This window comes from Lissotriton helveticus, chromosome 4_1, assembly GCF_964261635.1.
Source record: "Lissotriton helveticus chromosome 4_1, aLisHel1.1, whole genome shotgun sequence".
NCBI classification, from domain to species: Eukaryota; Metazoa; Chordata; class Amphibia; order Caudata; family Salamandridae; genus Lissotriton; species Lissotriton helveticus.
In genome coordinates, this window is record NC_136063.1 from 168,313,479 (window position 1) to 168,330,283 (window position 16,805).

A 16,805-nucleotide genomic window follows, 5' to 3' on the forward strand; every position below is an offset into this window, starting at 1 on the left:
AACAAGAATATGAATGAGAATTCCTAAAAGGTCGTGAAATGAATTGGGATGAAATCGAAGATAATGTTTTGCACTATGAAATGGTAATTAGGGTAACTATATTGGATGACGTTTTGTATCTTTTTTACTATGACTTCATTTTTAAATTTTTAAGGAAATATTTAAAGATTTTGATATATTTTTTACTGTGTATAATTAACTCTGTTTTTAGCATGTATAATTAATGTATTGTATTTTGTGTTAGTTTTGTATAGTACTATTGTCTTTTTATGATATTGATTTATCGAAATAAAGTATTCTGACTGACTACTATACACTTTAATTATTTGAAAATATCTTTGTCCTACAGTTGTCGAGTTTGGCATGAGCAGAGCCATTTAGTAGTGCAAATATGTGTCCTAGTGTGCAAAAATAAAAAAAGTTACGTTATTTTGAACATGAAAGTGATTTTGTGAAAACTCCGGTTGAAATAGGATTGAGCAAAGTGCTGCTGCAGTATGACCATAGATGTGGGCTTGATCACAAAAATTGTTACAAATTCGGTGACCCAAGTTATTTTACTATTCTCTCCGTGGTCTTTTCACTTAGCTCCCTCCACTCTCCTAACTTGTACTCTGGCTTGTTTTAATCATATTAGTCTACCTTATAGTATTGTCTTCTACTGCCCTTCTTCCATACTCACCTATTCTGTTTCCTTTTTTTTCCTTCTGCCTGAACTTTTATAGCTCTTCACCGTATATGTTGAATATAATTGTATTTAATTGCTGCTAAATAATGTTTTTTTCCCCTGTAACGGATGCTTTGCATCTTGGCTGTTCTTTTGTTTGGGGCACTATTGCCTTGCGGTTAAATGTGCCCTGTAAGGATGCAAAATAAATGAATACATTGAGAAAATTAGAAAATGTTGATTTAGGTTTATGCTGTATGTTTATTCTGTAAGAATGAGTGCTGTTTATTTGGCTGTTGAATCCATTCTTACTTAAAAACATTATGAACCTATTGTAGAAATGATTAAACGTATCTATTGTAAACGTTTTCCTACTAAGTAACATGAAGATGTATCTTTATTTTGCAGACCTGTGGTTAAATAATGACAGAGAACGAGGCCTCCACAGCCAAAACATCACTAAGAAACTCTCAAGAAGACTGTTCTAAAGACAATTCACCCTTTCTGTTGGATCAATCACTTGACAGGCATGTTATTCCTGTACAAGTTAATGGGTTAAGAACTGTTTTAATTTTGCTCTTTGACAAAGCTTTCTATACAGTTTTGCATTTTATCCTAAATTTCTATAAATGGATGCAAGTGAGAGCATGTTTCCAGCTTTTAGTTTTCACAAAGTGAAGGGCATATTTTTGCTGCAGTGTTTGAGTCACTGTTGATTATGCTTCCATTACAACACTGACATTCTGGGACTTTAATGAAAGGGTTAGATTAGGGCATAGAGGGTCACTGTTTTGATGCTCACAAGCCCTACTCGGGGATAATTGGTGTGATGTGTAGCAATAATGAGTCACACGTTTACGAAATAAAAATCTTAGAAGGTATAAACTAAATTAGTTAAATGGATGAACATTTAATAAAAATAAATTTTGAAAATCGGAATGTTGGGATCAAAAGTAATAAACTGAAAAGCAACTAATTAGGTAATGGTATTCCGTGTTCTATGGGCAATCTAAAGTAAAACACACAAAAAAAACCAAATTGGAGTTCTTAGTTTAATTTGCAGTCCGTTATGTCTGGCCCGTAAATTCACACGGTTAAAGTGAAGTTGGTGGGTGTACCTTCTGAAAGGTTTTAATTTCAGACTTAAAAACGTTTATGAAATGTCTAAATCTTCAGTGTGGCAAGCCTGGAAAGCTGTATATAGTTAGGGCTTAAAAATGTCAGCTGCATTGAGTAATCAGTCTTCCTTTAGCCTTTAAATTCCTGCCCAAAAGCTTCGAGAAAGAATAGCTGCTAAGTTGATGTTGCCAATGTTTGGTCTTTTCCAGGGAGGCCGTTCGACTTTCCTGATCTTCAAGGAAAGGATTCTTTTTTTAAGTTCAAGGTTTTTATTCAATTCCTCAAATCATTAGGGTTGCCTCTGAGACTCCAGATTGTATGTTGGTTCCCACATCCGTGTTCAGGTTCATAAGAAATGTGAAGTTCCATTTGTCCTGCTGGAATACCTTCAGACTGGCAACAACTTACCTTTTTTGGGGGTTTGTGGAGTGCTCATGCATGGCATTTCATAGGGAATAGCATGTTTTATTGCCAGTTAGTTGGCTGGAGACTGGTGCTACCAATCATGGAGCAGAATGAGGAAATGCAAAAATTAAAACTGAGATGAATACTACTTTCTCCCATACACACTAAGGAAGTGGGAAGTCTTCTCTTCAGATTGTGGTAAATTCTGTCCTTAAAGCGGGTCAAGCTGTATAGTGTAAAGGGTTAATCAGATCAGTCCTAGATCACGGTTCTCGCGTTGGTTTTTACTTTTTATATTTTGCATCTTGAAATGTTATTGCAGAATCCAGAGAACAAGCAACAATTTAGAGACATGGAAAAGAATGGCCATTGTGCAGTCTACATAAAAAATGTATAAAGTCATCATAACGAGATATCTATGAATAACATAATCATAGCTTATATAAAAATGAACATTTTGAGAAGTACTCAAGGGAAGGAACGTTGAAACTATATGGTTTGTATTATTCAAAGGAGGGAGCGAAAGAAGGGGTGAGTAAAAGTGAGATATCCTAGACATTTCTAGAAGTATCTGTGAAGTAATCTGTCAAGGTATACTATTTATGCTACCCAAACATACATGAAAAAAGTCTAAGAATCCATCCTGGGCGTTTTCTAACTAAACTCTCATAATTTACAAAAATGAGGTTCCTGATGTAATATAATCTGAAGCGTTCGTAAGGAGAGTTGGCTGCATTTTACTCTAATCTATGAATATTATATAGAGGTTCTCTACTAAAGCAGGGACAGGTTTGGACAGTTGAAGAATGGGAATTGGGTATCTTCAAACAATGCCATCACAGATAATGCCCCTTCACAAGACGTGTGTCTGGATTGTTGTCCACGGCCTCTGGTGGAAGAAGCTGGACAATTAATTGGGGACATTGGGAGATATGGAGGTGCTAAACATATTCTCCATCAACATCTCTACATTTATGTGTTGAGTTCCAGGCCCATTTCTTCTAATCAAACTTTTCCCACATTTAGTAAACTGATAGATTGCCATCACCCTTAATAAGATAATATATTCTAGCTTCCCTGATGACCATGCTCCATTCCAAATCATCAGAGAATATACATTTTGATTAAAAATAAAATTACGTCCGTCCAGAGTGGACTTCTTAAAAATGAATACATTTTAAAAATACAAACTTCTTCAAAAGTTGAGTAGTGTTCAAAATGTATCGGACAATCCATATACTTTTTTTTAAATTACCTTGATTTGACCTCTTGGTTTAGACCTTAAAACAATCAAATGCTTTTGCTAGCTGCTTTTTCCTGCGCAGCATAAGCCTCGGCCCAGGTCCCACTGCATGTGACCATTCTTCTGACTAGTTATGGCCCTTTCGGACCTGGCGCTCTCACCGCGATCCTCCCGCCTCAGTCCTGCTACTCTGTGCACTGTCTTCTGACTCTTGCCTTTGCTCATCTCCGGCATCTTTCAATGTTTTCTCACCCCATTTTGCCTCCTTTTTAAAAACATTTTTAGAGTGACTTTCTCCATTTTTCTCCCCTTTATTGCCTCGTTTAGCACCTTTCTCCATCTTTACCCCATTTCAGGCATTTGACTCTCCTCTGTTTTGCTCTTCTTAGCCCCTTCTCCTTTCTGTGCCATCTCTTGCCTCCCACTCCTCGCCTGGTTCTTCCACCTGTGTCTACTTTCCTTGCTCGGGTAGTCCCGCCCACTGCCTCTGCGCTACTACGCCCCTCCCAGGCCGTACTTAATGGCGGGCATTGCGTGAAACAACTGAGTAGGTGCCTAAGTCCAGCCCCAACTTAAATGTGACGGATCCTACCACTAGTCAAGACCCTTTCGGACCCAACTATTTCTCCTCGAGGCTCCCACGTCTCTGCACTTTTTTCTACTTCTTGCTTTGGCTCATCTCGGTCATTTTTCTCTGTTTTCTTTCCACGCTTCTACCTCCTTTTTTTTTTTTTAGCATCTTTATCGATTTTTCACCCCACTTTTTATGTAGCATCCTTCTCGATTTTTCACCCCACTTTCTCTGTAGCATCTTTCTCGATTTTTCACCCCACTTTTTCTGTAGCAACTTCCTGCTTTTAACACCAATTGACAACAGTTTTCAGGGAGCGCACAGCCAGTTTAGGAAACGTAAATTACAACGTAGGTTGGTGCTCAAGGTAGATGAGAGCCTGTTGCCTTGACTCAAAACAAAACCACCACAGGTAGTTCGACCAAATAATATAAATCCACCAAGCACTCAAATTGTCAAATATAGTCCACCGGTAAGATTGTCCTTTTACAGTTTTCTTTCCTTTTATTATCCTTTTTCTTTTCTTCTTCCAAATTAAATTTTCACAAAACAGCCAACACGTGTTTCGTCACGGTCAGTCTTTGACTTATAGACCTCTTCAGGGCTGCAAACAATTTACAATAATCATAATTGTAACCTTAATACAAAATATGATAAAATAATAGACTAGTTTTGTCTTTAAGAAGACCACCAAGTTATTGTGCGGTACAGTAAGATCATTATTATAGACCCTAAAGCCAAGTAAGAAACTAGCGTCACCAAAGTGAAATTATAGGTTGACTAAATATAGAGTAGCCAAGTAATCAAGTCCCAGATATACCGTAACATTCAATAAGTTATCATTCAACCTACCATTATAAGTTCAGGTTGAATTACAAGTCCAATTCAATAGTTCCAATTCAGAGTTTTAGCTGTAAACACAAACAACATACCCCCTATCAAGAGTCAGAGACTGATTAATGATCTAATATTTACCTCGTATAATACTTTTACTTAGCTCACCTCTTATTTATAAATGTGTAGCTCCATAGCACGCTTTTCATGTTATGATATTATCCTTTTCAGTAGTCGTGATTCTAAAGTAAATATTTTGATAGGGTCATAAATATTTTCATCGCAATACGTCTAAGTTTATTGCTACCCCCCTGTGTCTTGCTTTTATCTAAGAACAAGGGATATTTACCGTTATCACGTTAAAGTCTTAGTTCAGATATTATCTGCCGTATTCCGTCTTAACGATGTTCAATTTTCTTAGTAGGAGTCTCGGTCTGTACTTCTGTAAGTTAAATTTAACTAAACTTAGTGTTATTCTTTCCCAGTAACAATTTAGTCGTATAGATCAAAGCGATATCCTATCCTTCTCACCGTGTATCTTGAACTCTCCTCCGAAAGTCCTCGCGTGCTACGTCTGCGCCATCTTGTAGTGGCTTTTTGTAGTCTTTAGTTGCGGACGCCATCTTAAGCTAGTGTTTTACATTTATTCGTCCGAAACTGGCCGAATTCCCCAAGAACCATAATTATCTTAAAGGTTTTACCTATTTAATATTTCTTTGCTTCGTAGCAAAGTTATATGTCTAACGTTTTGTCTTTGTCCTTAGTTATTTATAGATTCGGTGAACTGAGGTCCCGGCCATTTTCGATTGGGCTAAGGTTTCAGTCGTAATTCCGCAAGTTATATACTCACAGTATTGTATTTACTAATAGAGTGTCAGTATAATGATTAGTAACAAAGTTATATGTCTAACGTTTTATCTTTTTAGGTATTTATAAATTCGGTGAAATAAGGTCCGGCCATTTTCGATTGGGCTGAGATTTCAGCCGGAATTCCGCAAAGTTATGTACTCACAATATTGTATTTACTAATAGAGTGTCAGTTTAATGATCAGGATAGTATTTCAAGTTTAACTCAACAAGTTGTATACTCAGAAGGGTTTATATAGTTTTTATTATATAAAAATAGCATTAATAAATCTGTTATCTTAGTCTTATTTCATCATCCCTTATTGTAATTTTAGTCCATTATTCGAAGTCTAATAATGTACTTCTCTACTACATTATTATTGTATTAGGTTGTTTATTTGTCTCACGATGATCGGTCTACAGTTTTGGTAATCACTCATTACCATTTATAGCGATAGCTAACGGAGGTTATCACTAATGTTTTGCATTTATAATATTGTCGATTGCGACTAGTGGTAGGGGTGTTGTACAGTGTACAGTTAATTCAATTGAAATAGTATTAAAGAGGTGTGGAAAGGGGAGGGGTACAGGCAGGATAGCATGGAATAAGGTTACATGAGTAATATACAGCTTCAAGCATTATTCCGAAAAACACATTTACTCTTGTGGTAAATAAATAAATAATACCCTATTTTTGACTAGACATATATCATAACAGATAGCTCAATAAATAAGAGTCAAGATTCGAGGTAGTAGGAGTTTTGCAGGTTTAATACAGCATAAGGACAGGAACAGGACAACCTGCATAGGAATAGGATGACAGGGCCCAGCAGCTGCTGGGGCTGGGTCTGGGATGAGCGCGCTAACTTTTAATAACATTACATGAGCATATATACATAGCGCAAACACATAGCATTACATTGCAGTAGGCGTAGCAGTGGGTGGAGCAGAAGGCGTGACGCGTAGCAGTCGCGAAAGATAAGAGTAAAAAGAGGCGTAACTGGGCGTATGCATAGACATGTGGTGCAGACGTAACAGAATATGTCATGAATGGGCGGAAACATAGGAGGGGGCTACCTAAGGAGCCGGGACCTCTAACCTGATGGTGCGCGCAAACTGGCAATGACGTGTTACGAGGAGAAGCTGGGGGCTATGAACTCTGTGCTAGGAGCAGAGACTAAAGTCTGGAGGGTCGGAGCGACATGTACCTAAACCCTATCTAGTATCTGATGTTTAGGGAACATGTTGATATAAACTAAGAGTCATGAGGGGAAAAGCTAACTGACTCTAAGACTAGAGCATGCATTTATTCTACATATAGTGCGTGATGAAGAATATTAAATGACCATTAAATACAGTATTTCTCTTAACATGGAGCCGCATAGGCTAGACAATGACGGAAACTATTGATGCAGTTCAGTAGCTTAGGAATGCAGAGAAGGAGGACTAAACTGATAACTGGAATCATAACATAGTCTTGGCAGACTCAGAGGCAGAGCCAAGCTGCACCGGGCACTGCGAGGCAGGAAGTAAGTGAAAGGTCGAGGATACAGGTGGGGGCTGGATCGCTCCTCAGCGAGGCTTCAGGAGACAGGAGCTGAATCTAGTGTCCAGGCCCTTTTGAGGCCTAGAAACGGGGACTTTATAATGAAATAACGTGCACACTGAGAAACGTGGCAACGTAGCTTTACATAGGCCTGGTATTCGTAGTATTCACGAGGACTGGAAACTGGCATACTAGAGGTGGACACAACTATAATTGCGTCTTGAATCGGACATGGGGAATAACATATGCATATTGGTCATGCACACATAACATATGATGGATGACACGTAGGGACACAGAACATGGCAAAATTTACTTTTCCACATTCCCTCCTTGTCACTACGTTTCCATCAGGAAACATCAATATTCATGATACCATCTATCATTTCATACAGTACCATTTGTTCATCTCGAATTGTCTTGGAACGGGATTTAGAACGGGACTTGGGACTAGGAATACAAGAGGTAGCACACATGCCGCAAATCGCAGGGCCACTTTGTATACAGAGGCAGCAGCTGAATATGATCGCTACTGCAATACCTAGAAAGGACAATATTTTCCATCCCCATGCAGAAATTATATTCCAGAACCAACCGGACCATGTCCAGGTGCCTGGATCTTGGTGTAACAGATGGGCAATTTTATGAAGTCTGGTTATAGCTGAATAAACAGACGGCGCGTTATTTGGAATGAAAATGCAACAACTAGATCCGAGGACTCTACAGGCCCCGCCCCTATCGGCCAGTATGACGTCAAGGACGAGACGATTCTGGAGCACGACAATTCTCATAAAGGATTGCTCTTCGGTTAAGTTACCTAGAGCTGAGGCAGTCTCATCTACTACAGCTTCAAGGGTTCTTGTTAACCTACGAATTAGCTTACTATTTACAACTGTGCCTAAATAAGGGAACACACCTTTATCAATATCAATGAATTGCTCTGCAGCAGTTTCAGTATAATCGACAATCGGGAGGTTTCTCTTGTGTCTAGTATGTACTAGGAAGGAATTCCTATGGTAGTCAGGTGGGGCTAGGAAAACAGGTGGCAGTAGGAAGGCAATGTAACAGGTTCCCTCCCAATCGAGGGGCAGACGAACATATGCAGTTTGACCACAAACAAAATAAGAATGACGTGAAGCTTTGAAAATAGATTTCCCACTGTCACTATACTTGACAATAGTAGTACAATCACTATGTCCTACGTGTACAGAACCATGATTTCGGACACATAATTCGCCTTTGACTGGTAATACTGAAATAGCAGGTGAGTCTGGAGTAGTATCAGACTGAACATTCAGGACCATGAAATTCGAAGAATAGTTACCTAAATTATACACTTCATTTTCTAGATCTAAACCTGTTCTGTGGGGGAGACCTTGCTTGTCTGGGAAACATGTGCTGTTAAGAAAAGACATATCTGTTGAGGATGACGTTAACGTGGACCATGCTCCACACGAACCATTATGTGAAAAAGGATAAGGAAAAAGTGGCAGAACTCCCTTTGACGTCTGGAAAGGGGGGAGTCGACCACACACCCAACAATTAGTGGCATTGCTGGTCTGGTGTGAATAATGTAACATGCGGATAAATGAGTTATTGCGCATAGCGAGGCGGTATGAATATTCGTGAGGAGGCAGATCACTAAACGTGTGTTCTACGGTAACATTAGAAGGCTTATTTACATGAGGAACTGGAAAACACAGGAAAAATGCGTAACTGGTGCAGGAAATCAAAAGGCTGAGAAATGATATGAAACTTAGAAAAACGATACATCGGTTTGAGTTTTGACTAACTCTCTCACTATGGGGGTCTATTTTATACATGTCAGAAACAGTCTAACCGTTTCACCTAGGGGAGGACTTAGACAATCAAACTGACTGACTTATTTTACTAGACCGGAGTTTTTGCTTATACTCCTGCTGCGGAGTTTTCTCTACCAAGGGGGGTTTTGAATCAATGTCATTTGCGGGACAGTCCTTAGGAACAATGTTTTGACAAGTCTTGATATCCTGGGAAATGTTCTTAAAGACGGGTTTCAGTCCTTTAAAAAGTTTAACATGAGAAAGGTGCACCCAGCCGCGGCGTCCCTCCAATTTCACAGCTGTACGGGTGGTGAGGAGGACCTGACGGGGCTCCTTCCAACGTGGCTCCAGCGGACTTGATCTGTCAAAGTTACGGACGAGCACCATCGAACCTGGAACGATCTCATGCGGGGCCACCTCGGTATTGTCTGGAAATGCGGCGGCAACCTGTGAACGACATGAGTTGAGGGCAGACATCAAGGAAGCTAGGTAATCTGTCAGCATATTACATGAAACATCAGTAATACTTCGGGGTCTAGGAGTACCCCACATGTTAGGGGGGCGGCCGAAAACGACCTCATACGGGGACAGACCTGATCTGGAATGGGCGACCATGCGCATATAAAACAAAGCAACTGGCAGAGCTACTAGCCAGTCCACACCTTTTTCTTTGCATACTTTGGCAATTCGAATTTTCAGAGTCTGATTATGTCTCTCGACTAGACCGGCTGCTTCAGGATGGCGTACACAATGAAACTTCCACTGGTACCCCAACAACAGGGAAACGTGCTTCATCAACTCAGATGAGAATGGCTGACCGTTATCAGAATATACGACTCTAGGGAGTCCATATCGAGGGAAGAATTCACGAACCAACTGTTTGGCAGTGGTCGCGGCTGTGTAATCTGGGACTGGATATGCTTCTGTCCATCTGGACAAAGCGCATACAACTACAAGGACATACTTGAAACCTCGACATCGCTCCATCTGAATATGATCCATCTGGAGGACCTCAAAAGGGTGGTCAGGAGGCTGGAATCCCCCTTGTTCCACCGGGACACTTTTACCTGGATTAAACTGACAACATATCATACAGGTACGGACTTTCTGCTTGGCTGCAGCTCGTAAATGCTTGTTAAACCAAATGTTCTGGATACTGTCTAACATAGCTTTTTCTCCTAAATGTGCTGGACTATGTGCGGTATTAATGATGACTTGAACCATAGAGTCGGGGAGAAACCATGCGGTCCTACCCTTTGTTAACCATCCCTGATCTGTCTGGACCCCTCCTTGTTCAGACCATTTCTTGATTTCATCGGGAGTAGCATGTGACTGGATATCTATGACATCTTGAGTAGGGTCCTTAACTGTCATACATGTAGTCGGATCTGGAGTATGTGTCTGTGTCGGATTAACTTGAATGTCTGGAGTCTGTGCTGTAAGCTTGGCTGTGCGATCTGCTAGATCATTACCTTGGGAAATAATGTCAGTAACTTTCGTATGTGCTTTGCATTTCATGATAGCGATAGATGTCGATAAATGTATGGCATCTAACAGAGCTTGAATAAGGAGACCATGCTGAATCTTGGTTCCATGAGAAGTCATGAAACCTCTCTCCTGCCAGAGCACTCCAAAGTCGTGTACAACTCCAAATGCGTAACGTGAATCTGTGTAAACATTAACTTTCAGGTTCTTGGCGTGTATACAGGCTTGTGTCAGAGCAACTAGCTCTGCTGCTTGAGCGGACAGGGTATCAATACGGTGTGTTTCAATAACTTCAGTGTCAGTAGTCACTGCATACGCGGCTACTAGTTCTCCTGTACTAGTTCTCATACATGAACCATCCACATAAAGTGTCAGGTCAGGATCTGGTAACGGAATGTCTGTCAGGTCTTGTCTTGGCTTTGTCGTAATGTTAACTACTTCCACACAGTCATGTGTGGCTGGATTTGAATTAACTGATGGTAACAGTGTAGCAGGATTCAGGATGTTGCAGCGTCTAATATCTATGTGTGGCTGAAACAGTGTCAATTCATAACCTGTTAAACGTGCAATTGTCAAGTGCTGAGTTTGTGTTCGGTTTAAAAGAACTTCCACGGAGTGTGGAACTTGTACTGTCAAGGAATGTCCTAAAACTATGGAATCACTTTGTCTGATAGCTAGTGCTGTGGCTGCAACTGACTTGAGGCACGCAGGCAGAGCCTGGGCGACTGGATCTAGTGTGCTCGAAAAATAAGCACAGGGCTTGTATTGTCCTGCTTGGTCTTGTGTGAGAACAGATAATGCTGTACCTTCACGTTCAGTAACGAAAAGTGTAAAAGGCTTACTGTAGTTCGGTGTAGCTAGAACTGGAGCTTGACATAAAGCTTTCTTTAACTCGTTGAAACTCAGTGTATGTTCAGATGTCCAAGGGAGGACAGTCGATACGGCTGCCTCCTGTGTCGTTAACTGTATCAGTGGCTTGGCTAGAAATGCATACTGTGGAATCCATTGTCTGCAATAAGAAGTAAGGCCAATAAAGGCACGTACCTCCTTCTGGGTCTTGGGCTGGGGAAGACTCGCTATCAACTGGATACGGTCTGGTGTCAACTGCCTACCCCTCTTGGACAGTAAGTGTCCTAAGTAGACCACTTGCTGGACACAGAATTGAAGCTTCGAAGGGGACACCTTGTGCCCCATCTCGGCTAGGAAATACAGAACCGTCAGTGACGCACGCTCGCAGTCACGTTCAGAACGGGCTGTGATCAGTAGATCATCGACATACTGGAGCAGGGCAGTGTCAGTTGGCATGTGAATGTTGTCTAGTTGTCTCTTGAGTGCTTGACTGTAAATACTAGGGCTTTCTGTGAAACCTTGAGGAGCGCGTGTGAACATATAGCTCCTTCCATTTAAACAGAATCCGAAAAGAAACTGGCTGTCTGGATGAATGGGAACACTAAAAAATGCATTCTTGAGGTCTATGACAGTGAAGAACGTGGCTTCGGAATCAATGGCTGTCAATAGGGAAGAGATATCTGGGACAACTGGGTACTGAGGAATAATACATTTATTAAGTTCTCGTAAATCAATCACTAATCGATATACTGGGGGTGCATTTGGATCAGTACGTTTCATGACTGGAATGATCGGAGAGTTACATACGTTGGAGTCAGTTTCTACAACTACTCCTTGAGCCATGAGCTCGTCAATAATTTTGGATAAGGCTGCTACAGCCTCGGGTGGCAATCTGTACTGTCTGATTCGTGGTAACACTACACCTGGTTTGAGAGTCACACGATGGGGTGTGATTTGCATGTAACCTACATCAGTTGGACCTTGCGCCCATAAATGCTGCGGAACATTAGACAGTCTGGAATCAAAATCTCGTACTACATAGTGACCCTTAAAGTCACGTAGGAACAGACGTATTCCCTCTGGGGAACAGCATATAACTGCACCTAACTCTTTCAGTGTTTTAATGCCTAATAGATTTTCTGGACATGACTTAGTAAGTAACAGATCAGTAGTGCGGGACAATGGACCTACTTCTAGAGTGACTGGCTTTGAAATCTCATTAACGATAGGCTTTCCTGAAAATCCAAGGGAAACATTTCTTGAGCCTGAGAGCGGAGCCCCTGGAACTTCGGCATGACTAATTGTGGTCCTACTTGCCCCTGTATCAATCAAAAACTTTCTGTCTTTCCCTAATACTTGACTGTGAACATAGGGACCTTCTTGATCTACAGGTATCTCGATGAGAGGCAAGCCTACCTCCCTCTCTAGGCTGTTTCATGAATATGGCTGGTACTCTGGATACTCAGACTGTGCATACTGGTACATCTGCGATGTAACATGCTGTGTTGCAGCAATAGGCTGCGGTGCTGTAACTGTCTGTTGTGCATTCTGTGACTGAGGAGTCTGTGGAACTTGTTCTTGTCTAGGCGGACGTGGTTTTTCTTTAGTCTTACCAGTAGCTATGTTATGTTTCAGAACTGCACACTCATTTATAAAATGACCTGGCTGTTTACAATAATTGCAGTTCCCTTTAACGGGAGCTGCAGGATGACTGGCTTGATTCGGACCCCTCTTCTGACTATCTTGAGGAACAGATTGTGCAACTAGTACTTTCATTTTCGTGTCTTTCATACGTTTTCTCTCGTGTTCTTGCTCTTCCCTGATTCTATTCTGGTGGTACTGGAGCATCTGGAGCATCTGGGACGGAGTATTTGCTTGCCAGGTGCTTTCGACTTTCAAAACTCGATTTTTAACTTGTGGGCTTGAATTCTCGACTAATTTAGTAACGAAAAGGTGAGGGTATGACTCACTACTTGTCTTGAGACCACTGTTGATACTAAAACATTTTTCAAACCTAGAATAAAAATCACTAATATCTTCATCTTGTTTCTGTTTACAGGCTGAGATTGCATCCCAGTCTTCTTTTCTCGTTGTTAATAATCTGGGTAAAACTTGAATCAATAATTCTGGTAATTCTTTACATTTCTCTCCGAGACCAGTACCTGGTACACGTATCTTATCTTCTGCTTCTAGGACTGCCCAATCTATCTTTTTCTCTCCCACCTCCCATTCTTTTTCCTTTAGCTTTTCATACACCCCTGCGGGTAGCAGAACCTTTAACATTTTAATGATATCTGGGTAAGTGTATTCTCCCATACGGAGCATGTCTTTTAATTCTCTATGGAACCCTGCTGGATCTTTGTCATGACAGGGAATTAATTTCTTCATTTCGAGGAGTTCCATCTTTGTGATCGGAGTGTATACAAACACTCGTTGCATTTCGCCACCCGTTCCTCTGACTGGGTGGACTTCTCGTAACGGATTCTGTCTGTCTATGTGGAATGATTTACTTTCTGGGGGTAAGACATGAACAAAATGCGGGTTCAAAAACGTTCTATATTTGTGACGCTGTTCTAAAATGACACTAATTAAATCGGTACCTAGACCTCTCCATCTATACTGGAGTAACTCGTTCAAGATATCATGTAACGGACCTGGATCAGAATGTTGACCCTCATACAGAGTAATGAGGTGCTGAATCATATACATACCCACCAGTCGCTGCTCGGCTGGGGGCATTTTCAGAAACATTTGTGCCACTATTTCGTCTGGAAAAATGGTAGAATCAGTAATCCATCTGACTGCTGATCGGACTAGTTCCTGTTCATGCATAGTACTTAACTTACTGTAACCGATTCGTGATTTCAGAATGTGATCGGTAGCTTGAAATACTTGTTCTAGGGAACCTTGTTCTGGTGCTGAATGATGGAAAGTTGGCTTGTGTTCTAGACGTAAATGGCGATCTGGAAATCTGTGTTTTCCTACATACGCTATTCTGGCAGTATTCTCATCGTCTTCCTCTTCAGGATCAGAAGTACTTTCTTTCTCGCTTACTTGTGCGGCTTTACGCTGTTCGTGTATCTTTATTATCTCTCTACGGATTTTCTTGTACATACTTTCCATGGCACCAATGGTATTGTGCTTTCCTTCGGCTATATTATCACTCCACTTTGTTAGAGTTTTCATTTCTTCCGGGTCTTTAGACGGGTAATCTTGTTCTCTTATTAGACAGTTAATTAAGAACTTTAATATCATGCGCTGAATCTCGGCTTTCCTTTGAGACATGGCATCACTAATACTTTGTGGGTCATCCCCTGTACGGATGAAACGATATATCCTGTCTAGATCTTCTTTCATATTCGGCAGGGTGACTAGATACTCGGTCACTCTCCTTACGCGTACGGAATATAAAACCATATTAAACTCGCCTGGAACTGGGTCATAGACACATTCGCCAAGGGTTTGCCTGATTTCTGCAACAGACTTATTACTCTTAGGAGTACGCTGTGATGCTTGAGCATGTAATTCGAGTGCTGATAAACGTTTGTATGGCGGCGGGGTTTGAGGAAGACCTCCTCCTGCGGCCCCTAAACTAGAATCATCAACTGATGCTTTTCGTCCTGGCAGGGTCGGTAATTGTAACGTGGGCTGGACTTGTATGGCGGGCTGACCCGGGGGGGCTGTTAAGGGCACCCCGGTGTCTGGAGGAGCAGGAATTACCTGATTTACAGGGACTGGCGGAGTGCGAACAGGATTTGCATATTCTGGGACTGTGTCGTCCAGATAGGACGAAATAAAAATATCAGCTGCGGTCGGTTTGTGACGTAGCTTGGTCGGAACTAATGGTGGCGGGAAATTACTGGATGCCTCCGGGGTCGCTTTTGGCAAGCCCTCAGCAAGAAGAGGATACATACCCTTAATGAGGGCATTCCTCTGTCTGTCTGATTGCTCAGTTCTAACTCGTTCACCTATCTCGATTAATTCTCTTTCTTGGGCTCGTTCTTGGGATTCTCTACTTAGTTCTGACTTTCTGATTTCTTTTTCGGTTCTCTTATGAGCTTCTTTGCGCCATAACTCGATGGCATCTTTCTGTGATTGTCTGGCTTTCTTTTTCCATAATGCTTCCTCTACTCGCATGATGCATTCGGCATCCCATGTACCCGATACGGGCCATCTATACTTTTCTTCTAACTGTTTGGTATACTCTACCCATAAATCTAGATACAATATGGCACTTATGCCATGTTTCTGATACATAAAGTGACCTGGACTGTCCCTGGGCGGGACGGGAACTGCTGCTTCCAGCAGACCCTTTCTAGTTTTTAACTGACGTAACTTGGAAAATATGGGCATGACTGAACTGTAATCTAGACACAATACAATACACAATGAACACGATACTTATACTCCATTCATACCACGACATTAAAATACATGAAAAACATTTAAAATAACAGTTCGAACAGAATACTACCTGGAAATACTGAGAACAGAACACATGAATTTTCTCGAGAACAGAACTGACTAGAACAGAAACGAGATGCACTGCTGAAACAGTACGAAACTTACCGGTCTCATAAAGAGACACGTCAGGACCCGTATCCACCGAAGTGGACACTTCGTTTGTGGGACTGTGTACCACCAACCCACAGACCAGAGTCAATTAAATTGACCCTGTCTAGATACCACCCTAGTAACGGTACTCACCGGGTAGCAAGAACGGAAGGCCTCGGACTGGACTGGACTGCTACGACGACGAACTTCGGACTTCAGTTACGGGTGGACCTCCGGATACCTCGGACCTTGGACTCTTGGCTTGGGCTCTGGTCGGGACTCGCCGCGTTCCTCCACCGTCTCGTCTGGATGCTGGACCGCCTCCTCCGTCTCCTCCGTGGGCCTGAGGGATACTTGAGCAGAAATATCTGCCACTGCGCAGAAGAGTTCCGTCACGACTGCAGAGGGTCAGGGGGTCGGCGTGGCTTCACCGACGCGTGGGGAAAGGGCAAGTCCCTATTCGGGCGCCATTATGTGGTAAATAAATAAATAATACCCTATTTTTGACTAGACATATATCATAACAGATAGCTCAATAAATAAGAGTCAAGATTCGAGGTAGTAGGAGTTTTGCAGGTTTAATACAGCATAAGGACAGGAACAGGACAACCTGCATAGGAATAGGATGACAGGGCCCAGCAGCTGCTGGGGCTGGGTCTGGGATGAGCGCGCTAACTTTTAATAACATTACATGAGCATATATACATAGCGCAAACACATAGCATTACATTGCAGTAGGCGTAGCAGTGGGTGGAGCAGAAGGCGTGACGCGTAGCAGTCGCGAAAGATAAGAGTAAAAAGAGGCGTAACTGGGCGTATGCATAGACATGTGGTGCAGACGTAACAGAATATGTCATGAATGGGCGGAAACATAGGAGGGGGCT

The 16,805-nt window shown here is 41.7% G+C and overlaps 1 protein-coding gene across 3 annotated transcripts in view; it reads left to right on the forward strand.

Annotated features, from left to right (window-relative positions):
• Window positions 1-16,805, forward strand: part of TOP1MT (DNA topoisomerase I mitochondrial) — a 1,348,974-nt gene that overhangs the window by 120,110 nt on the left and 1,212,059 nt on the right. For all 3 annotated transcript variants that reach the window (XM_078686649.1, XM_078686647.1, XM_078686648.1), the window contains one exon: window positions 1,076-1,194. In XM_078686649.1, the coding sequence (XP_078542775.1) occupies window positions 1,091-1,194 (104 nt within the window). In that variant the 5' untranslated portion in view covers window positions 1,076-1,090. The remainder of the gene's footprint in view (window positions 1-1,075; window positions 1,195-16,805) is intronic.